The sequence below is a fragment of the Pleurodeles waltl genome, chromosome 4_2 (assembly GCF_031143425.1).
Source record: "Pleurodeles waltl isolate 20211129_DDA chromosome 4_2, aPleWal1.hap1.20221129, whole genome shotgun sequence".
Classification (NCBI taxonomy): Eukaryota; Metazoa; Chordata; class Amphibia; order Caudata; family Salamandridae; genus Pleurodeles; species Pleurodeles waltl.
The window spans coordinates 196,069,338-196,092,145 of record NC_090443.1 but is presented as its reverse complement, the minus strand read 5'-3'; the positions used below and the strand labels follow the sequence as shown (position 1 = coordinate 196,092,145).

General features: G+C 43.5%; 1 protein-coding gene across 1 annotated transcript in view; it reads left to right on the top strand.

Annotated features, from left to right (window-relative positions):
• The window catches only part of LOC138292459 (myomegalin-like), a 1,643,599-nt gene that overhangs the window by 580,576 nt on the left and 1,040,215 nt on the right, over positions 1–22,808 (top strand). The window contains exon 14 of the mRNA XM_069231077.1: positions 6,975–7,114. Coding sequence (XP_069087178.1) covers positions 6,975–7,114 — 140 coding nt within the window. The remainder of the gene's footprint in view (positions 1–6,974; positions 7,115–22,808) is intronic.

The window sequence follows — 22,808 nt, the reverse complement described above, 5'->3', positions numbered from 1 at the left end:
GTGCCTCTAGAGAGTCCTCGCTTTTCACCTGTGGCACAGGATTCTGATTCTCTGCAAGCGCAGGTGCAACATGGAGATCAGCGGTATCCTGCCTTCCCGGCTCCGGGAGCGGATCCGGCAACATTTTTAAATGCCATGTTTTCTATGTTTAATGCTATGGCCCCTGCTGGTGCACCGGCTGGTCCCACGGGTCCTTTCGCTTTTTCGTTGGGCTCCCCGGCTCCTTACAAGGCAGCGGCGTTTATGCCCTTCTATCCGGCTGAGGGTGCCGGTTCGGCGCCGATGACGTCGCTTCGGGGACCTGTGGTTCCGATCACGTTGCTTTCTTGACCTACGGCGCCGATCTCATCACCCCTTGAGTCGATGCCGATGATGGAGCCTCAGGTGTCTACGGCACCGATGGGATCCGCTCTGGCGCCGGATGGCTCCGGATTAGATCGAAGTCAGCCTTCTTCTCCTGTTCCGCGCCTTTCAGTTCTGAAGCCGGTGTCATCGACCTCGGCTAATTCTATGTCGACGCCGAGGTTAGAGGCCAGGCTGAGGTCGCGTAGAAAAGCTTTAAGACTTTTGGAGGAAGAAGAGTACCAGAGGCAGTTGTTGGAAGAAGGGGAGATTGTGGAGCCCTTGGGGGAATATCAAGGGCTGGATTTGGCCAGTGGGCTAGACACTTCCCCGGGATGGGACCTTTCTTCACCAGGGGAGTTTACGGAGGAGGCAGCCTCTTTCCATACTGTGATTAGGAAGGCGGCACATTTTTGGGCTGTTCTGTTGCCTGCTGCAGAGGTCAAAACAAATATCTTGACTGAGGTCCTGCACCCTTTTCTACTTCGGCAGATCCATTGCTTCCGTTTAATGATGCTCTTACAGATCCTATCTTAGAGTTATGGAGGAAGCCTGTGTTGTCACCTGCTATCAATAGGTCTGTGGCAAGGAGGTACAGAGTGGCACCTGGGGATCCAGGAGTCTTGTCAAAGCATCCTACCCCGGAGAGTCTGGTTGTTCAGGCCTCTTGTTCCACACGGTCTGCACCAGGCTCCTTCCCTGTGATTCCTTTGGACAGGGAATCCAAAAGGATGGAGCAGTCGGTGAAGAAAACTGTTTCTTCTTGCAGTATGGCCCTCAAGGCAGCAAATGCTACCTGTGTTCTGGGTAGATACGAGCATGCCCTGATGGATTCAGCTAGGGCTATGGTTCCGGACCTACTGCAGGAGGTGCAGGGACAATTTAGAGAACTCCTGTTGGATGCTCAGGCTGCAGCAAAGCAGATAATCCAGTCTGGCTGGATTCTAGAGACTCAGTGGCCAGGGCGATGGGTACCTCTATTGCTACCAGGAGGCATGCATGGTTGAGGTCCTCTGGCTTTTCCTCTGATGTACAAACTGCTCTCTTGGACTTGCCCTTTGATGGGGAAAAACGTTTTGGTGATAAAGCTGACTCTGCCTTAGAGCACTTTAAAGACAGTTGGGCCACAGCAAAGTCTTTGGGTCTGCAGGCCTCCACTACTACCCCTCTCAGGTCCTTTCGGAGGTTCAGGGGGCTTGGGCGTGGAGCCGTTTACCGTGGAAGACCACAGTCCAACAGCCTACCAGCTTCCCCTATAGGTCCTTTAGAGGGCGAGGGAGGGTTCAGATAAGAGGGGCCACCCAGCAGCACCCTGCATCATCCTTTTCCTCTGGAGGACAAGAACAAGGGAAGCAGCCCTAGTTTTCTGCCCATTTTCAACCACACTTCTCCTGTAGGGGGAGGATTACGTAGTTTTCTCCACGAGTGGGAGTTAATCTCATCAGACTCCTGGGTTCTGAAAATTGCGAGGAAAGGATATGCTCTCCCTTTTCAGGAGTTTCCACCTCCCATGCCTCCCCGTCCCTCGTTTTGTTCAGAAGACCATCTCCTGTTCTTGCAGCAGGAGGTTCAAATCCTGTTGTCAAAAGGTGCAGTGGAGTTGGTTCCAGAGCAGGAAAGGGGTCAGGGTTGTTATTCAAGATACTTCCTGATTCCCAAGAAGGACGGTTTTTTGAGACCAATCCTAGACCTGAGGATTTTGAATTGATTCCTCTAACAGGAAAAATTCAAGATGCTGACTCTAGCACTGGTACTTCTGGCATTGAACAGAGAGGATTGGATGGTGTCTGTCTACTTGCAGGATGCTTACTTTCATATCCCTATACTCAGGTCGCACAGGAAGTATCTCTGGTTTTTGGTGGGGTCGCAACACTACCAGTTTGCAGTCCTTCCGTTTGGTCTTACTTCAGCACCTCGTGTCTTCACGAAGGTGATGGCAGTGGTTGCAGCAAGTCTCAGAAGGAAGGGGATATCGGTATTCCCTTACCTGGACGATTGGTTGATCAAAGCCAAGTCTCCAGAGCTCGTGTTGCATCACTTACAGATGACAACTCAGTTGTTGTTTAGTCTGGGTTTTACGATAAACGTGCCCAAGTCTAACCTGGAGCCCTCTCAGCGCCTCCTGTTCATAGGGGCAGTACTGGATACAACATTGAATCGGGCCTATCCTCTGCCTCAGCGGATTCAGGACATCTAGGTGTTGATTCCAATGTTTCAAAATGGAGCGGTTGTTCCAGTCCTCAAGGTCCTACGCCTGCTCGGTCTGTTTGCTTCTTGCATTGCGTTGGTCACTCATGCACGTTGGCACATGAGGCCTCTCCAATGGTCCCTCCACAAGCAGTGGTTTCAACACAAAGGGGATCTTGAGGAGTCGATAACGATCTCCAGAGACGCTGCAGCGGATCTTCGATGATGGGCTGTGGACGGCAACCTTTCTCAAGGAAGGCCGTTCTCACTGCTGCCTTCGGTGTCCACGGTCATGACGGATGCTTCCACTCTAGGGTGGGGAGCTCATTTGGGGAACCTGGAGATCAAGGGTCGTTGGTCTCCAGTGGAACAGACTTTTCATATCAATCTGTTAGAATTGCGGGCGACACGTCTGGCTCTCAAGGCCTTTCTCCCGCCCCTTCGCAGTCAATCAGTTCAGGTCCTGACGGACAACACTACCGTGATGTGGTATATCAACAAGCAGGAGGAGTAGGGTCGTATCTTCTCTGCAGAGAAGCTCTGCGACTTCGGGACCATCGGATTTGCTTGGTAGCGAATCATCCGGCCAGAGTGCTCAACGTACGTGCGGACACTTTCAGTCGACATGTTTCAGCCGATCACGAGTGGCCTCTCCATTCGAATCTGGTCCTGTACATCTTTCAGATGTGGGGTTTTCCAAAGATAGATCTGTTTGCCACTTGGGAGAACATGCCCTGCCCGTCTTTCTGCAGCCTCCAGTAACCGGTGCAAGGAGCTTTGAGGGATGCGTTTCAGATGTCTTTGTGCAACAAGTTGCTTTACGCATTTCCCCTCATACCCTTGATTCCTCGGGTCCTGAAGAAGATTCGCTAAGATTGGGATCAGGTCATTTTAATAGCCACGGATTGGAGGAAAGGCCATTTTGCACGATCTGTATTGCAGGATTTCTTGGTGTAACCAGTCAGGCACCCACCTCAGAGTGCGGTATTGCTTTGGGACTCCATTCATAAGGTGAGGAATCCACAGGTAATTGTATCCATCAGAAGAACAAGTTACTTACCTTCGGTAACGCTTTTTCTGGTGGATACACTAGATACCTGTGGATTTCTCACAGTCCCACCCGCCTCCCCGTTGCCTGTCTGGTTACACTACGATTTTTGTTTTACAAGTGTATATAGATTTTGCAAATTATGTGTATATATAAATGATGGTTTTGATTCTATTGCATCATTGTGGTTTTATGCATATATGTATTCATTGGAGCTATTGTGAGGTCGGTTTTCACCTGTTCGCCTCAAAGGCAGGTAAAAAATGGGTGAAACTGACATCAGCATGCCGGCGAGGACCTCTTATTGGCACGGTGACGTCAGACTGAGTCGCGTGGAGCTGTGCAATTGTGACGTCCTTGTTGGCGTGGAGAGTTGGGAAGAAGATTTTCCGTCAGATGCTGACGCATGGGAGAATTTATAAGGTGAGGAATCCACAGGTAGCTAGTGTATCCACCAGAAAAACCGTTACCAAAGGTAAGTAACTTGTTCATTAGGATTATAAAAGGTTTGTGGCACATATTTCCTCCCAATCTTAATTTGGTCTGGAAGTTCCTCATGTGTACTACCTTCATGCCAATGTACAACTGCTCATTGCATCAGCTGACTCTCAAACTATCTTCCTCATTGCTATCACTTTAGCTTGTCGCATTAGAGAACTCTAGGATTTCGATGTAGCCACCCTATTCCCCAATTTTCCCATACAAACTAGCGTTGAACACCGGGGCAAAGTTGTGACACCTTTTCACTATGGACACTCCATCACCCTGCCAACTTTCTTTACCCTGCCTCACCCTTCAAGAGAGGAGGATAGGCTCCAACTGGACTCCAAAAGAGCCTTCAGCTTTTACACCTACCACACCAAGACCATCAGGAGGAAGATCAGCTTTAAATGGGTTCTCTGGGACTAATAATGGAAAGGCGGAGCAGAAAAATACTCCGGTCAGGTGGATAGTCCTCTGTGTTGAGATCTATCAAGCATTAGCCAAAAAGCAGCCTCCAGAATGACGGAGGGCCCATTGTAGCAGTGCAAAGACTGCTACCACTGCATTGGCACATGGAGTGCCTGGTTTTGACATCTGACTGGGAACAACGTCGACATCGGTGCACACGTTCACAAAGCACTACTGCCTTGATAGCAAGATCTGACATGAATGATATTTTACCCATTCGGTCCTGCAAGACTATTGCCACAGACCCTCTTCCTTTGGGAGGTACTAATTTGGTATCTGCCCTAAAGTTGAGGAATCTACAGTTAAAATATCCTTCAGAAGCTAAGTAACTTATCTTTGGTAATGTTCTTTCTGGTGGATACACTGTCTAACCAAAAATTTCTCACTGCTCTAGCACCTCTCCGTTCTGTGGAGTGGTCTCTTTTCACCAGCTAAAAAGGCCCCAGAATGAAGATCTTCACATTAGTGGCTCCAGTTGTTTTGTGCTCCATCTCCGATATGGTGGAAATAGTCAAGCACAAATCTGATGTCTGCGTTCATGGGTGGTGCTTAGATGTAGCTCTGCTACGTCACATCCAGGGTGGAACTGAGTCAGTCCTGAGCCACAGGATGCCACTTAGCTGCTCAAGAGTACTGGTGTGTAAACTTCCATATCCAGTGCATGCATGATTAAAATGTAGTTGATTGTGCTATGTTGTAAAGACAAACCGTAGTCACTGGTAAGTTCCAAAAACGTGAGGTAGCAAATGGAAATTGATGCCAGGCACTGGAGATGATTGCTTCGCACCCAGAGAAGAGCATTATTAAAAGCAAATTTAATGATTAACAAATGCGAAGCACAATACCTTTTTGTGATCTCCTAGTTCCGAAACTACTAAAGTACTCCTGTTTCATTTTGGCATAAGTAGGGAATTTTAGCTGGGTAGATGGGGTTATTTTTTGTCACAGTTTTATATTTAAAAAATGAGAGAGATGGAGAGAACATTTTCCCATTAAAATAGATCCATTTTAATAAATACATTGGAAAATTGACACATTTTCAATTTGCCTATTCTGAATGTACTTTAACTTTACTGTGGGGGAAATAAATACTTTTTATGAGCTGTGTATGCTATACATAATTGATTTGTGCAGCTCACAACTGTAGAACACGTACATAAATTGGACAAAATTGGTAAATTACACATAAATGTAGCATACTTGGATCTAAAAAGTTGCTCAGTACTCACCACCCCTTTTTGAGCTGGCCACCAATAGTTTAATGTCAGAAAAATTAGTCTTTGGTATGAATGTGTTTTGCTTTACGATGGAACTTGGGTCGATTCTTCACCCAAAAAGTTAGCTCCTATTATGTATGACAGAATTTATTTTCGTCATGTCATTGTGGTGTTTGTTTTCTTTCACTGTTTTTTTTTTTTTTACCAATACAATAGATAGAAGAGTGCCTTTTCATGTGTAGGTTTGATCTGAAAGCTCTATTTGTAAAAAAAAAAAAAAAAGAAAGGAAATAGCAAAATTGCCTTTCCTAGTTATAAAACAAGGTGTGCTTTTTATGGTGAAACCTAAATCTTAACTTCTTTCACTTTAAGCAGTCTATAATTTCGAGAGCTTGATAACCTATGAGGTATGTCGAACATGTTAACTGAACCTTGGCATTTTCATAACAATAAAATCCAACAAAATGTGAAAAGGTAAATGTAGCTTAAAAATGTAAGATAACTATTCCTTTTTTCATATAAAAATACTCATTTCCATCGTTCTATCGATTTTTTTGTTCCTTACCATGCTTACCAAGGGAGTAATATTTTACTGCAATAACCCATAAATCAGTTGGCAAATTAATTAACTAAATGGTTAAATCCTTCTACCTGCTTCCTTGTTAGTTATACCCTTTTGATGTTACACATTTACAAAGTTAAGGCAACATCAGTCAGTTAGCTTAGTTTATTTAATGAGAATGCTGCAAGTATTCTTTGAAAAGGGACCATTCTAGAACAAATATATGTTGTACCTCAATGTCGTTTGAAAAGACGTTTCAATTATCTTAGATGGTAAAACAAATCTAGCTATTGAAAACAGTGGCTTGCGAGGGCATCAGTAATGACCACATACATTGTTTTTAGAACTTGAATTAAATGTGAATATAAATTAGTGAATGGATTAGAGATCCTTTATCTCTGGCAACAAGAGAACACCGTAGAAGTCATAAATTCTAATAACTTTGAGAATCTTGCCACAACCTTCCAAAGGTTGCTTGTTGATCCTTGCTTTGAGTGATAAATGAACAGGAATGTGGTTATTGTGATAACTACTTGGTGTAGTAATTTTAGGAAATACTGGTAGAATTGTTTCTATGAGGAACCATGCCTTTTCCTCCTTTATTTTGAAATTCTGATGTTTTAGTTGATGATTTTAAATATTCCTTTTTTGTGATTGATGTACTTAGCTGTGAGGAGAATAAAACCCTGCAATCAGAGCTGGAAGCTGTTCGGGTTCTACGTGGGCGCCTGGAGGAGGCCTTTGGAACCGCCTTGCAACAGCTAAGCAGTCTGGAGACCTGGAACACGGCACCAATCGATTTTGGAGGTGGGGATGGGTCGAGTTTGCGAGCTTTGCACAAGCATGCCGTCTGAGCTTTGAAGGTTTCGGTTCCTCAAGTTGCCTAATTTGATGTTAGTGAAGAGGACTCTGAGGTGTCCCTTAATCCCCGGAAGCAGTGCCACTAATTTTATAACAGCCCTACTTTTGTGAGAGGTGTATTTTGTGACTTACTAACAAAATAACTGGTGCATTTAGAACTGGCTTAAGAAATCAGTGCAACCCATGTGTGTCTATTTTTGTAATGTCTTTTACACTTGAGTTCACAATTATTAAATGTATTTGCATGTTTGATTCATCCACCTTTATTTTATGTCTTTGCCACTTCCCCACAGTATGTATAAGACAAATAAAGTTTTGCCTGCTGTGTTCCATATATTATTTTCGGTTCTCTTGTACCATGTCAGAGATGCATGAAATTAATTTTTTTTCTTCTCCAACACACGGACAGTAACATATGCAGTGTCAAATTTGAAGTAGGTTCTACGTGCAGACCATTTTACAAAGTGTCAACCTATATAACTTCAGTGGGCCTCCTAAACAGGATGTGTCATCAATAAAGTCCATTGAAAGAATTGCCCGACATAGTATCATAGCGGATGAAAACTAGAACTTGTTAACAGTTTCTAAGAATGGCATAACGTAGACTTTCGAATTTCAGTTGGGAATTAACTTTGAATGAAAATACATAATGCATTTAATTTTAGTAATATATTACTATTGGGAACAATACCCACAACAGTGATTTTCTCCAAACCAAAGGGTACTGTTTTCCACTGATCACATTATCATTCCCCCGTTGGAGCCTTTGTGATCTCTAATAAATTATTTCCCTTCTCCCTCTCTTAAAAAAGTTCTTATGACCTCTTATAACTACATTATACATGGGAGCTTATAATCCCTGTATAAAAGCCCGTCTCTAATATCTTCATTGCAGGCAGCTTGTGACATCTCTAGTCACTTGTAGGAGTGATGTAGCTGCTCAGTTGTAATTATTACATTTGCGTTCCGATGTCACAGTGTCTGCTGCCAGCAGCCAAACTGAAAGGCACGGTACAGAGAATAATTACAGCTGCAGTATAAACCACAAAAACAAAACCTGACTTTTCTTCTTCTGTTCTGTTTTTCTTGATGACTGTGATCATCAAAAACTTGATAATTATGGCAACGTTTTTTTTTTTTTTTTTGTGCACGCTTCACCCTCTCTGCATGTTTCTTTTTACACTGTCTGACTGAGTTGCAGCATTCTTTTAAAATCTGAAATTGTTTTAAACAGGATCCAGTATCTTTTTTGCAACAAATATCTAACTGCTCTTTGACATGTTAGTTTTGCATTACAGGTTCTTGTATTCATCAAGCTTGCAAACATCCTAGCTCTTTCATATGTTTAAGCAACACACCAAGGATTTAGAATGTTTGTGGGAAGGTGATGTTGTGACCATGTATTATTACAAATAAAGTACCCCCTGCCGACCATTTACAAGGATATTGCAAGTCACCTTCAAGCTCCATGACCTGATAAAGGGAATCCTGCCTACCGCCGTGAGTGACTTGCATCATCTTTGTAATGTATGGCAGGAGATACTTTATCCTATATATATATATATATATATATATATATATATATATATATATATATATATATATATATATATATATATATATATATATATATAATGTTCGATGGCATGTGTAGCTGCAGATACACATGCTGTGCATTATCCTGCCATCTAGTGTTGGGCTCGGAGTGTTACAAGTTGTTTTTCTTCGAAGAAGTCTTTTCGAGTCACAAGACCAAGTGACTCCTCCCTTTCGGCTCCATTGCGCATGGGCGTCGACTCAATCTTTGATTGTTTTCTTTCCGCCATCGGGTTCGGACGTGTTCCTCTTTGCTCTGTATTTCGAATCGGGAAAGTTAGCTATTTATCGGAAAATTTGACGGTATTGTTCGCGCTCGGTCTAGTGTTAGTACATCGACACCGAAAGAAGAAGCTCTCCGACGGCCCTTCGGGGCTTCCACTCTTCAGCAGGGCCTGGTCGGCCCGACCGCGTCCATCGTCAAAACTCATGGACCAGACCCCTTCCGCTTCTGCACGAATTGCCACGCAAAGTATCCTTATACAGACCGACACTTAGTCTGTAATCTGTGTTTATCACCAGAACACAGGGAGGATACTTGCGTGGCCTGCCGGGCATTTCGATCGAAGAAGACCCTACGCGATCGAAGAGCCAGAAGACTTCAGATGGCGTCGACACCGTCCGAACTGATCGACGCCGAGAAAGAGGAGAGATTCTCCATTCACGAATCGGACTCGGACGACTCTGAAACTGAGCAGCCGAAGGCGCAGCCGAAAACTGTGAGTAAATCTGCCCCGGCCAAGACTCACTCCAAAATTATAAAGGCCAAGGGGATGCCACTGCCAACAGGCCATGGCTTAAACCGAAAACACGGTGACCAAACATCGGCACCGAAAAAGGCCTCCCAAGAGCCGAAGACATCCGACTCCGGTCGAGATACCGGCTCCGAAACAACTCGGCGCCGAGAGTTCGACACCCCCAAAGTTAAAAAGGTTTCCTCGGAGCTGAAAAAGAGCGTACCGAAACCTTCGGTGTCGAAACATGCAGCCTCGGAGCCAAAAACAGGCTCCTACAAAGAAGAGCACGGCCTTTCCAGCCAAATGCAAGGGCACAGATTTGAGCAGGAATTGGTTATGGGAGAGCCAGACCATACTCAGAGGAGGCTGCACATCCAGAAAGAAACTGGTCAAATTCAAACTCTTCCACCAATAAAAATGAAAAGAAAGCTAGCATTCTAAGAGACGGAAATGCAGCCAAAAGCAAAAGTGGCAAGGGACAAAACACCACCAAGGGTTTCGCCACAGACTTCACCACTGCAGTCACCACATCTGTCCCCGGTAGCAACACCCCCAATGCAGTCGCCAACACACACGGGGATGACACAAGATGACCCGGATGCATGGGACTTATATGATGCACCGGTCTCAGACAATAGTCCTGATTGCTACCCGGCAAGGCCGTCACCACCAGAGGACAGCACTGCATATATGCAGGTGGTATCAAGGGCAGCTACTTTCCATAATGTAGCAATGCATGCGGAGCCGATAGAAGACGACTTCTTATTTAATACCTTGGCATCCACTCACAGCTCTTACCAAAGTTTGCCAATGCTCCCAGGTATGCTAAAGCACACCAAACAGGTGTTCCAGGACCCAGTAAAAGGCAGAGCTATCACGCCTAGGGTGGAGAAGAAATATAAACCTCCCCCAACGGACCCTTGTGTTTATAACACAGCAATTGACACCAGATTCAGTGGTCGTGGGAGCAGCCAGCAAAAGGGCAAACTCCCACTTGTCCGGAGACACACCACCGCCCAACAAGGAAAGGCAAACGGGTGGCAGCACAGGCAGCCAATCAATGGCGGATTGCCAATTCGCAAGCTCTCCTGGCTCACTACGACAGGGCACACGGGGACGAGATGCAACATATAATACAGCACTTGCCCAAGGAACATCAAAAGCGTGCCCAACAGGTTGTTGAGGAAGGACAAGCGATTTCCAACAACCAAATAAGGTCTGCAATGGACTCGGCAGACACAGCAGCTCGGACAGTGAACACTGTGGTAACCATTCGCAGGCACGCATGGTTACGGAGCTCCGGTTTTAAACCAGAAATCCAGCAAGCTGTGCTAAATGTGCCGTTCAACCAAGAACAATTGTTTGGGCCAGAGGTGGATACGGCAATCGAAAAGGTAAAAAAGGACACGGACACGGCCAAAGCCAAGGGCGCGCTCTACTCCCCACAAAACAGAGGCACTTTTAGAAGGCCACAATTTAGAGGGGGGTTCATTCCCAAACCATAGAGCCTTCCACCTCACAAGCCAGACCCACATATCAGGGCCAGTACCAAAGAGGTGGTTTTCGAGGATCCTACAGGGGTGGACAATTTCCAAAAGCAAGGGGGAAATTCCAAAGCCCAAAAAAACCTTAAGCCAAACAGTGACTTCAATGTCACAAAGCCTCACCACTCAACACCAGTGGGGGAGACTTACCGCCTACTACCACAACTGGGCAAACATAACTACGGACGCATGGGTCCAAGCCATTATCCAACATGGTTATTGCATAGAATTCATAAATTTCCCACCAGGTGTGCCCCCAAGAGCACACAATATGTCCAAACAACACTTAGACCTGTTACAGCTGGCCGTTCAAGCACTGTTACAAAAACAAGCTATAGAATTAGTGCCCAAACATCAAAAAGGTACAGGTGTCTACTCCCTGTACTTCCTAATTCCAAAAAAGGACAAAACGTTGAGACCCATATTAGACCTCAGAACTCTGAATCGCTACATCAAATCAGATCACTTCCACATGGTAACACTTCAAGACGTGATTCCCTTACTCAAAAAACAGGACTACATGTCAACGTTATGTCTAAAGGATGCATATTTCCATATACCCATACATCCTTCTCACAGGAAATACTTAAGGTTTGTAATACAGGGAGTGCATTACCAATTCAAGGTGTTACCGTTCAGGATAACAACAGCCCCAAGGGTATTCACAAAATGCCTTGCAGTAGTAGCCGCTCATATTAGGAGACAGCACATGTACGTATTCCCCTACTTAGACGACTGGTTAATAAAAACAAGCACTCAACAACAGTGTCTGCTTCACACACAATACATTATAGAAACTCTGCACAAACTAGGGTTCTCTATAAATTACCAAAAATCACATCTACAGCCGTCCCAAATACAACAATACTTGGGAGCAACACTGGACACACAAAAGGCGATTGCCACTCCAAGTCCACAAAGAGTACAAGCCTTCCAAAATATAATATTAAACATCCACCCAAACCAACACTACCAAGTGAGGTTTGTAATGAAACTTCTAGGCATGATGTCTTCATGCATAGCCATTGTCCCAAACGCAAGACTACACATGCGGCCCTTACAACAGTGCCTAGCAACACAATGGACACAAGCACAGGGTCAACTCCAAGATCTAGTGTTGATAGACCGCCAAACACACTTCTCGCTTCAATGGTGGAACCCTATAAATTTAACCCAAGGGCGGCCATTCCAAGACCCAGTGCCTCAATACGTGATCACAACAGATGCTTCCATGACGGGGTGGGGAGCACACCTCAACCAGCACAGTATACAGGGACAATGGGACGTTCAGCAAAAACAACTGCATATAAATAATTTAGAACTGTTGGCAGTGTTTCTAGCATTGAAAGCATTTCAACCACTGATAGCCCACAAACACATTCTTGTCAAAACAGACATGACGACGATGTATTACCTAAACAAGCAAGGAGGGACACACTCGTCACAACTGTGTCTCTTAGCACAAAAGATTTGGCATTGAGCAATTCACAATCACATTCGCCTAATAGCACAATACATCCCAGGGATTCAAAACCAGTTAGCCGACAATCTCAGTCGAGATCATCAACAGACACACGAATGGGAGATTCATCCCCAGATCCTACAGGATTATTTTCTACGTTGGGGAACACCAAAAATCGACCTATTCACAACAAAAGAAAACGCAAAATGCCAAAACTTTGCATCCAGGTACCCACACCCTCTGTCCAAGGGCAATGCGTTATGGATGAGTTGGTCAGGGATATTTGCTTACGCTTTTCCCCCTCTCCCACTCATTCCTTATCTGGTAAACAAACTGAATCAAAACAGACTCAAACTAATACTCATAGCACCAACTTGGGCTCGCCAACCGTGGTACACAACACTGCTGGACCTATCAGTAGTACCCCACGTCAAATTACCAAACAGGCCAGATCTGTTAACTCAACACAAACAACAGATCAGACACCTGAATCCAGCATCGCTCAATCTAGCAATCTGGCTCCTGAAGTCTTAGAATTTGGACACTTAGACCTTACACAAGAATGTATGGAGGTCCTTAAACAGGCTAGGAAACCTACTACAAGACATTGTTATGCAAACAAATGGAAAAGATTTGTTTACTACTGCCACAATAATAACATTCAACCACTACATGCTTCCGCAAAAGACATTGTAAGTTACTTACTACACTTACAAAAATCTAACCTAGCATTCTCTTCTATTAAAATACATCTCACAGCAATATCTGCCTATCTGCAGATCAAACAGTCAACATCGCTCTTTCGAATCCCAGTCATCAAAGCATTTATGGAAGGATTAAAAAGAATCATACCCCCGAGAACACCACCAGTCCCTTCGTGGAACCTCAAAATTGTATTAACACGACTCATGGGACCACCATTTGAACCCATGCACTCTTGCGAAATGCAATACTTAACTTGGAAGGTAGCCTTCCTGATAGCTATCACTTCTCTTAGAAGAGTAAGCGAAATACAAGCATTTACTATACAAGAACCCTTTATACAAATACATAAACATAAAGTGGTTCTCCATACAAATCCAAGATTCTTACCAAAAGTTATATCACCATTCCACCTAAACCAAACAGTGTAACTCCCAGTCTTTTTTCCACAACCAGACTCAGTAGCAGAAAGAGCCTTACATACGTTAGACATCAAAAGAGCACTAATGTATTACATTGAAAAAACAAAACAGTTTCGCAAAACAAAACAATTATTTGTAGCCTTCCAAAAACCTCATGCAGGGAATCCTATATCCAAGCAAGGCATTGCTAGATGGATAGTGAAATGTATTCAAACCTGCTATATTAAAGCAAAAGGGGATCTACCTATTACGCCAAAGGCGCATTCCACTAGGAAAAAAGGTGCCACAATGGCTTTTTTAGGGAATATACCTATGACAGATATTTGTAAGGCAGCCACATGGTCTACGCCTCATAACTTCACAAAACATTACTGTGTAGATGTGTTAACAGCACAACAAGCCACAGTAGGACAGGCTGTATTACGAACATTATTTCAGACAACTTCAACTCCTACAGGCTAAGCCACTGCTTTTGGGGAGATTACTTCTTACTAGTCTATGCACAGCATGTGTATCTGAAGCTACATATGCCATCGAACGGAGAATGTCACTTAGCCAGTGTACATCTGTTCGTGGCATGAGACGCTGCAGATTCACATGCGCCCTCCCGCCTACCCGGGAGCCTGTAGCCTTTATAAGTTGAATGAAACTTGTAAATTTGTAAATATATACTATTCTTATACACATTATGTACATACATACTTACTCCATTGCATGGGCACCTTTACTATATACACAACTCCTACCTCATCCTCTGCGGGGAAAACAATCTAAGATGGAGTCGACGCCCATGCGCAATGGAGCTGAAAGGGAGGAGTCCCTCGGTCTCGTGACTCGAAAAGACTTCTTCGAAGAAAAACAACTTGTAACACTCCGAGCCCAACACTAGATGGCAGGATAATGCACAGCATGTGAATCTGCAGCGTCTCATGCCACGAACAGATGTACACTGGGTTAGTGACATTTTCCATATATATGTTCAATGGCATGTGTAGCTGCAGATACACATGCTGTGCATTAGTCCGCCATCTAGTGTTGGGCTCGGAGTGTTACAAGTTGTTTTTCTTCAAAGAAGTCTTTTTTGAGTCACGGGATCGAGTGACGACTCCTCTTCGGTTCCATAGCGCATGGGCATCAACTCCGTTGTTAGATTGTTTTCTTTCCGCCGTCGGGTTCAGACGGGTTTCCTCTTGCTCCGAGATTTCGATTTGGAAAACTTTGCAAAATGTTCTTTTCATCGGCATTGTATTGATCGGGTTAATATTCTTCCATCGACACAGCAGTACCACCAGGAAACAATTTTGTTCGCCCTTCGGGGTGCGCGCGCCCAACTCGGGCCTATTCGGGCCAGCCACGTCGAGAGCCTCATGGATCGGACTCCATTCCGATTCTGCCCTTGGTGCCACGCAAAGTACCCATATACAGACCAGCATCTGGTTTGCAACCTCTGCCTTTCTTCGGACCATCGGGAGGAAAACTGCAAGGCCTGTCGATCCTCTGATCGAAAAAAGAGTTTAAGAGACAGAAGAGCAAGAAGTCTCGAAATGGCGTCGAAGAGTGGAAAACATTTTGACGTAGAGGAAGAAGAACTACTGCAGACAGCGGTCTCAGTCTGAGATTCGGAGTCGGAGCAGGAATCTGAGGAAGATAGACCCGTCACAGCTGGCCAGCATGTGAGTACGTCTGCCCCTGCACCCTCACAAAAGAAAAAACTAAAGGCCTTAGGTACCCCACTGCCGGAAGGCCATGGCTCGTCCTGAAAAAAGACTGTCTGTGACCGACCCTCCACTTCGGCACCAAAAAAGGCCACCCCTCCGAAAACCTCTGAGTCAACAAAAAGCTCAGACTCCAGTAAAAACCCAATTTCAGAGTCGAAAATAAGAAAAACTGTTTCAGAGCTGAGACCTTCCTCAACCTTTTCGATCCCGAAAAAACACACTTCGGAGCCGAAAAAGCCGGCAAATACAGAGGAACACGGACTTTCTAAAAGACTTAAAGAAAGCCACAAAACCTCTGAGGAGGAGTCAGAAATAGAACCATTACTTCAAATTATGGATGAGAGGCAATCCATGATCCACATCCATAAAGAAACAGGGAGAATTGGCACAGCACCTCCTTTAAAAACAAATAGGAAGCTAGCAATTCAGGAGGAATTGGACACTATGCAGCCCCCAGCTAAAGTGCCAAAACAGAAAGAGAAGTCAGCACCTCCTCAGTCTTCTCCTCCTCATTCTCCTGACCTGCCTACCTCTTCTCACACCAGCCCTACACCAATGCATTTGCCAACTCATTCATATGATTCACAACAGGACACTCTTGATCCATGGGATCTTTATGACCCTGATCCCATCCCAAGCAATGATTCAGACAGCTACCCCTCTAAACCATCACCACCTGAAGATACTATTGTATATAACCAGGTCATAACTAGGGCTGCAGCCTATCATGGGGTTACAATGCATACAGAACCACTAGAAGAGGATCTTTTATTCAACACATTATCCTCAACTCATTCTAGGTACCAATGCCTCACTATGCTCCCAGGGATGGTAAAACATGCAGATCATATTTTTAATGAGCCGGTGAAAGAACGCATTATAACACCTAGAATAGAAAAGATGAACAAACCTGCACCTTCTGACCCTGATTATATCGCCCATCAGGTACCACCTGATTCTATTGTGGTTAGTGCTGCCAGGAAGAGAGCAAATAGTCAGTCCTCAGTAGATGCACCCCCTCCTGATAGGGAAAACAGGAAATTCGATGCTGCAGGGAAGAGGGTTGCATCCCAAGCAGCAAAACCATAGAGGATAGCAAACTCACAGGCACTACTAGCTTGTTATGATAGAGCCCACTGGGATGAGATGCGAGATATAATACAGCATCTCCCCAAAGAACACCAGAAAAGGGTTCAACAGGTAGTGGAAGAAGGGCAAGCTATCACAAATAACCAGATAAGATCTGCCCTAAATGCAGCAGATACCACTGCAAGGAGTGTCAACACAGCAGTCACTGTCCGTAGACATGCATGGCTCCGATCTTCTGGATTCACAACAGGCTGTGTTAAACATGCCCTTCGATAAAAAAACATCTTTTTGGGCCAGTGGTAGACACAGCAATAGAAAAGCTACGAAAAGACTCCGACACAGCTAAAGCAATGGGTGCACTCTATTCTACGCCAAATAGAGGGTCATTCATAAACCTCAATTTCGAGGTGGTTTCAGACCACAGCTCTCAGAGACATCAACCTCCCAAACAAAACCAGCCTACCGAACACAATACCAATGAGGTGGTTTTAGAGGCACATATAGAGGACAATATTCCAGAAATAGGGGAAAATTCCAGATCTCTAAGCAGCCTGCAACACGCCCAAAACAGTGTCTTCCCTCACTCCCTTCCACTCCACACCTCTCCTGTGAGGGGAAGACTACAGCAGTTCCACACATATTGGCAAAATATTACCACAGACATCTGGGTGCTATCAATTATCCGCAATGGTTATTGCCTAGAATTGATAAACACTCCTCCAACTATTCCACCAAGGTTCCACAAACTAACCACAGAACACACAATTCTGTTACAAGAAGAGGTCCAATAAACAAGCAATAGAGTTAGTTCCACAGTCTCAGGAACAGGAGTTTATTCACTATACTTTCTAATTCCCAAAAAAGATGGCACCCTCAGGCCAATATTAGACCTCAGGACCCTCAATCTTTACATCCTGTCAGAACATTTTCACATGGTAACTTTACAGGATGTCATCCCACTACTATAAAAACAAGATTTCATGACAGCCTTAGACCTCAAGGATGCGTATTTTCACTTACCCATCAATCCTGCCCACAGAAAATACCTCAGGTTTGTCATTCAGGGAAAACACTACCAATTCAAAGTGTTACCCTTTGGAATAACAACAGCGCCAAGGGTATTCACAAAGTGCTTGGCAGTAGTGGCAGCCTACCTAAGAAGACACCATTTACATGTCTTTCCATATCTAGACGATTGGCTAATAAAATCAAGCAGTCGTATACAATGCCAAAATCATACGCATTTTGTAATACAAACCTTACACACACAAGGTTTCTCAATAAACTACCAAAAATCACACCTTCAACCATCACAAATACAACCGTTTTTAGGTGAAATACCAAATACTCAACAAGCTCTAACATATCCAAATACACAAAGGATACAAGCTTTTCAAAATCTAATTCCACAAATACAACCAAATCAACAATACACTGTAAGATTTGTCATGAAAATTCTAGGAATTATGGCATCCTGTTCGGAAGTTGTTCCACACGCAAGACTAAACATGTGGCCCTTACAACAGTGTCTTGCACAACAATGGTCACAGGCACACGGTCAACTCCAAGATCTAGTGTTGATAGACCGCCAAACATATATGTCCCTTCAGTGGTGGAATTCTATCAATCTAATCAAGGGGCGGTCATTTCAAGACTCTGTGCCTCAGACCATAATTACAACAGATGCATCATTGATTGGTTGGGGAGCTCACCTAAACAATCACAACATTCAAGGACAATGGGATATCAAACAGTAACAGCTACACATAAACCACTTGGAGTTATTAGCTGTCTTTCTAGCACTCAAAGCTTTTCAATCTCTTCTCACACAGAAGATTGTTCTTATCAAAACAGACAACATGACAGCCATGTATTATCTCAACAAACAGGGAGGGACACATTCATCCCAACTGTCCCTTCTAGCCCCAAAAATTTGGAAATGGGCAATCCACAACCAAATTCATCTATTAGCACAGTACAACCCAGGGATAGACAATCAGTTGGCAGATATCCTCAGCAGAAATCACCAACAAACTCACGAATGGGAGATTCATCCTCAAGTACTTCAAAAGTGGGGAACAACAAACATAGACCTGTTCGCAACAAGCAAAAACACAAAATGCCAAAACTTTGCATCCAGACACCCACATCCCCTATCCAAGGGCAATGCTCTATGGATCAATTGGTCTGGGATATTTGCGTACGCTTTTCCCCCCTCTCCCACTTCTTCCATTTCTAGTCAACAAGTTGCGTCGAACTTCACTCAACATTATACTCGTAGCACCAACATGGGCACGTCAGCCGTGGTACACAACATTACTAGATCTATCGGTAGTACCACACTCCAAACTCCCATGCAGATCCTATCTATTGACACAAAACAAAGGTCAAATCGGACATCCAAATCCCCAAGCACTCAATCTAGCAATATGGCTCCTGAGGTCATAGAATTTGGATATTTACAACTCCCGTCAGAATGTATGGAAGTTATTAAACAAGCAAGAAAACCCACTACTAGACAGTGCTATGCAAACTGGAAATGATTTGTATATTACTGTCAATCTAAAAATATAGACCCTCTTACAGCATCAATACAAGATATTGTACGTTATTTACTTAATTTACAAAAATCTGATTTAGCATTTTCTTCAATAAAAATACATCTTCCTGCAATTTCTGCATATTTACAAAATATACAACAAATCTCTTTATTTAGAGTTCCTGTCATTTAAAGCTTTCAAGGAAGGCTTGAAACGCATCATTCCACCCAGAACACCACCAGTTCCATCTTGGAATCTAAATATAGTGCTTACAAGGCTTATGGGACCACCATTTGATCCAATGCACTCGTGTCAAGTTCAATTTCTAACATGGAAAGTTGCCTTCCTTGTGGCAATTACTTCTCTAAGAAGTGTAAGTGAAACCCAAGCCTTTACTCTTGAGGAACCTTTTTTCCAAGTACACAAACATAAAGTTGTGCTAAGAACAAATACAAATTTCTACCAAAAGTTGTATCACCTTTTCATATTAATCAAACAGTGGAACTGCCAGTCTTCTTTCCACAGCCAGATTCTGTGGCAAAAAGAGCTCTACATACATTAGACATCAAAAGAGCTTTAATGTACTATATAGACGGAACTAAACCATTAAGAAAGACTAAACAACTATTTGTTGATTTCCAAAAACCACATACAGGCAATCCTATATCAAAACAAGGTTTAGCACGATGGATTGTAAGGTGCATCCAAACATGCTATATCAAAGCAAAAAGACAGCTTTTAGTTACTCCCAAAGCACATTCTAGACGAAATAAAGGTGCAACAATGGCATTTTTAGGGAATATACCAATGGCTGAAATATGTAAAGCAGCTACATGGTCAACACCACATACATTCACTAAACACTTCTGTGTAGACGTATCATCACAACAACAAGCCACAGTAGGTCAAGCTGTTCTAAGAACATTATTTCCAACAACTTCAACTCCTACAGGATAGCCACTGCTATTTTTTAGGAGGACAAACTGCTTTGTAGTCTATGCACAGCATGTGTATCTGCAGCTACACATGCCATTGAACGGAAAATGTCACTTACCCAGTGTACATCTGTTCGTGGCATGTTCTGCTACAGATTCACATGCACCCTCCCCGGAAGCCTGTAGTTGTTAACACATTTGTATATAAATTTACATTTGAATGGACGTCTCTTACTTTATACCTACATACTCTATCACTCCTTCCCTTACTCTCTGCGGGAAAACCGTCTAACAATGTAGTCGATGCCCATGCGCAATGGAACCGAAGAGGAGTCACTCAAAAAAGACTTCTTAGAAGAAAAACAACTTGTAACATTCTGAGCCCAACACTAGATGGCGGACTAATGCACAGCATGTGAATCTGCAGCAGAACATGCCACGAACAGATGTACACTGGGTAAGTGACATTTTCCATATATATATATATATATATATATATATATATATATAAGCACGCCTTTACTGCTCATCTAGGTTTGTGTTGTAATATGAATACATACATAAATATGTGATAAAAGCATTATAGCAACTGCAAGAAAACCATCAAAGAATCTGTTGCCTTGTTGAGGGATATTTGTACTAGTCACTGTTATTTGGAAACAATTAGAAAATATTTTTTTAGAGATGTCATTCCGAAAATTGGGTGAACATACCTAACTAATTAAATGCTTTAACTCTGGGTCACTGCATTGTATTCCATCTATAACTCTGTGTGTTTATACATTAAGGTGACGATTCCTGAAGTCGCATTAGAATTATATGTAAAAAAAAAAGGTTCGCTACAAACAAAAAGGAGACGTGCATATCATTATTTATCCATACTGGCTCTGTTCGGAGCGTGGTATTCTGGTGTCAGATGGCCTTCAGAGTAAATATGTGTGAAAGTAAAACTGCTCCTTTTATTGATCTCCATGTATGATAAGGCGCAGAGATAACCTAAAGAAGAATGATACGTTTAAAGTGTAGTGTGTAACGTGCGTGCCTTGGGAAGTTTGAACATGTCTTTGTTAGGTTTGTTTAGGTTTATTTCTTTGTACACCCAGAACAAGTTCCTTGATACTGCAACACAGGTCAGCAAAGGCCACAGCATGGAGAGCCAGGTTTGCCTGAGGTGATTAACATTTAGATGGAGCTGTGGAGGCTATCTTTGTGAGGCTTCCTAAATAAAGGAGCAGTCAGCTGTGTAAAACAGTATACGGTGAAAGTTTGACCCTAGAAACCCCAATAGAGTGCCTCTTTGTATTTCAGTGGGTGATTTATTGCATGCTTTGGCAAAAGGGAGATATGTTCAGAGAGGTAGTTTTGTTTGTGACTTTCTATTGCTTTCTGCAAACGGGGGCAAATTATTAGGCTGTTGCCCCTCACAAGTCATATATTCGACATAGTGTATCCCATTTTAGCTCATAGTGACCAACACATATTTGCTACAGATTTATGTCTAATAGACATCCAACATGTTACGATTTTTACAGTTTGTTACAGAAGTAATTTTACTAGTATTAGAGGTAAGTATTTTCTTTGATATACCTTCCCTGTTGAGTTACTACTAGTCTCATTAGTGACCAAACCCTCCTTTGATTGATAACAGACCCACCAATAATACTGCACTTTTCTGATCATCAGGTATCTAAAAGTAGGAATTTAGTTCCTTCACAACTTTTATTAGTTCCCTGGTTCATTGGTCAATAGTTCATGAACAACTTTACATTGCCTTCGGAACTTTGGGTTCTTCGGTCGAAAAAGACACAGCACATGAGCAAATTATTATACAGTTGATTCCACCCAAATAGTTAATGCAAAATGACTCCCATTCCCAAATGCAGTGACCCAGCGACATGAAGTCAGGGTTCATCTTGTTCATAGCAAGCAGTTTTGGTCACAAGGTATCTGATGACTCCTCCCTTGCACCATAGTGCACCAAGACAAAGACTTCACCTTTGATTGTGTTTTTTGCTGCCATCAAGCTTGGATGTTCTAGTGGCGGCTCTGGGATCAACAGCATCTTTATCTTGACCTTTAGCCAATTGTTGCAGATTCGATTTCTGCGACTGAAGAATTGACCAGCGACTGATTTTTTTACTTTGGTTCAAGCTGCATTGATGCAGGTTTTTGAGGAAAGCCAGGTCATACTAACAATGTATGTTGGGGCAAAGGGGGGTTTAAGGAGAGAACGCCCTTCCAATTTGGCCCTAAATGTAGCTCAAAACTTCCCCTAGTCCGACCAGCCTTGTGTGCTTGTTTCCTGAGCATGAGGAGATACTTTTTTCAGCGGGCAAGGCCTTCAAGTTTAAAAACACCATCCAGCATTGATGTGAACGATCGGTCTGGGCACACGACAACATGCATCTTCAGGATTTACCCAAAACATTGTACATATTTGACCTCAAGGAAATCATTGGTGGAGAAGGAGAAGAGCCAGAGTTTGATGGTATACAGTCTGGTGTGGGGCAACACTTAGTGGGTGGAGAGCAGGAGTAACTCCTATTACACCTTGCAAAGGCCCAGGACAAAAACTCCCCCTAGAGCCTCTATACCACCACATTTACTCAAAGAGCAGTCCCTCCTGGGACCGACCTTATAAGTGAGCACCCTTATGTTGAGGTTGAGCACTATCCCAAGGGAGTTGGGCATCAAGCACAGAGGTGAGCTAGAAGAAACACCAGCCTTTGCGTCCGACTGCAGACTTCCAATACCTGTCAATCTCCAAGAGATCCCATAGCCACAAAGAAAGCCTCCGACAAAGGCCATTGACCCTTGGCACCCCTTATGCCGGTTCGACATTGAGCCTCAAAAAGACCCTCCTCAGAATCCACATCAGTTAAGAAGTTGACCCTA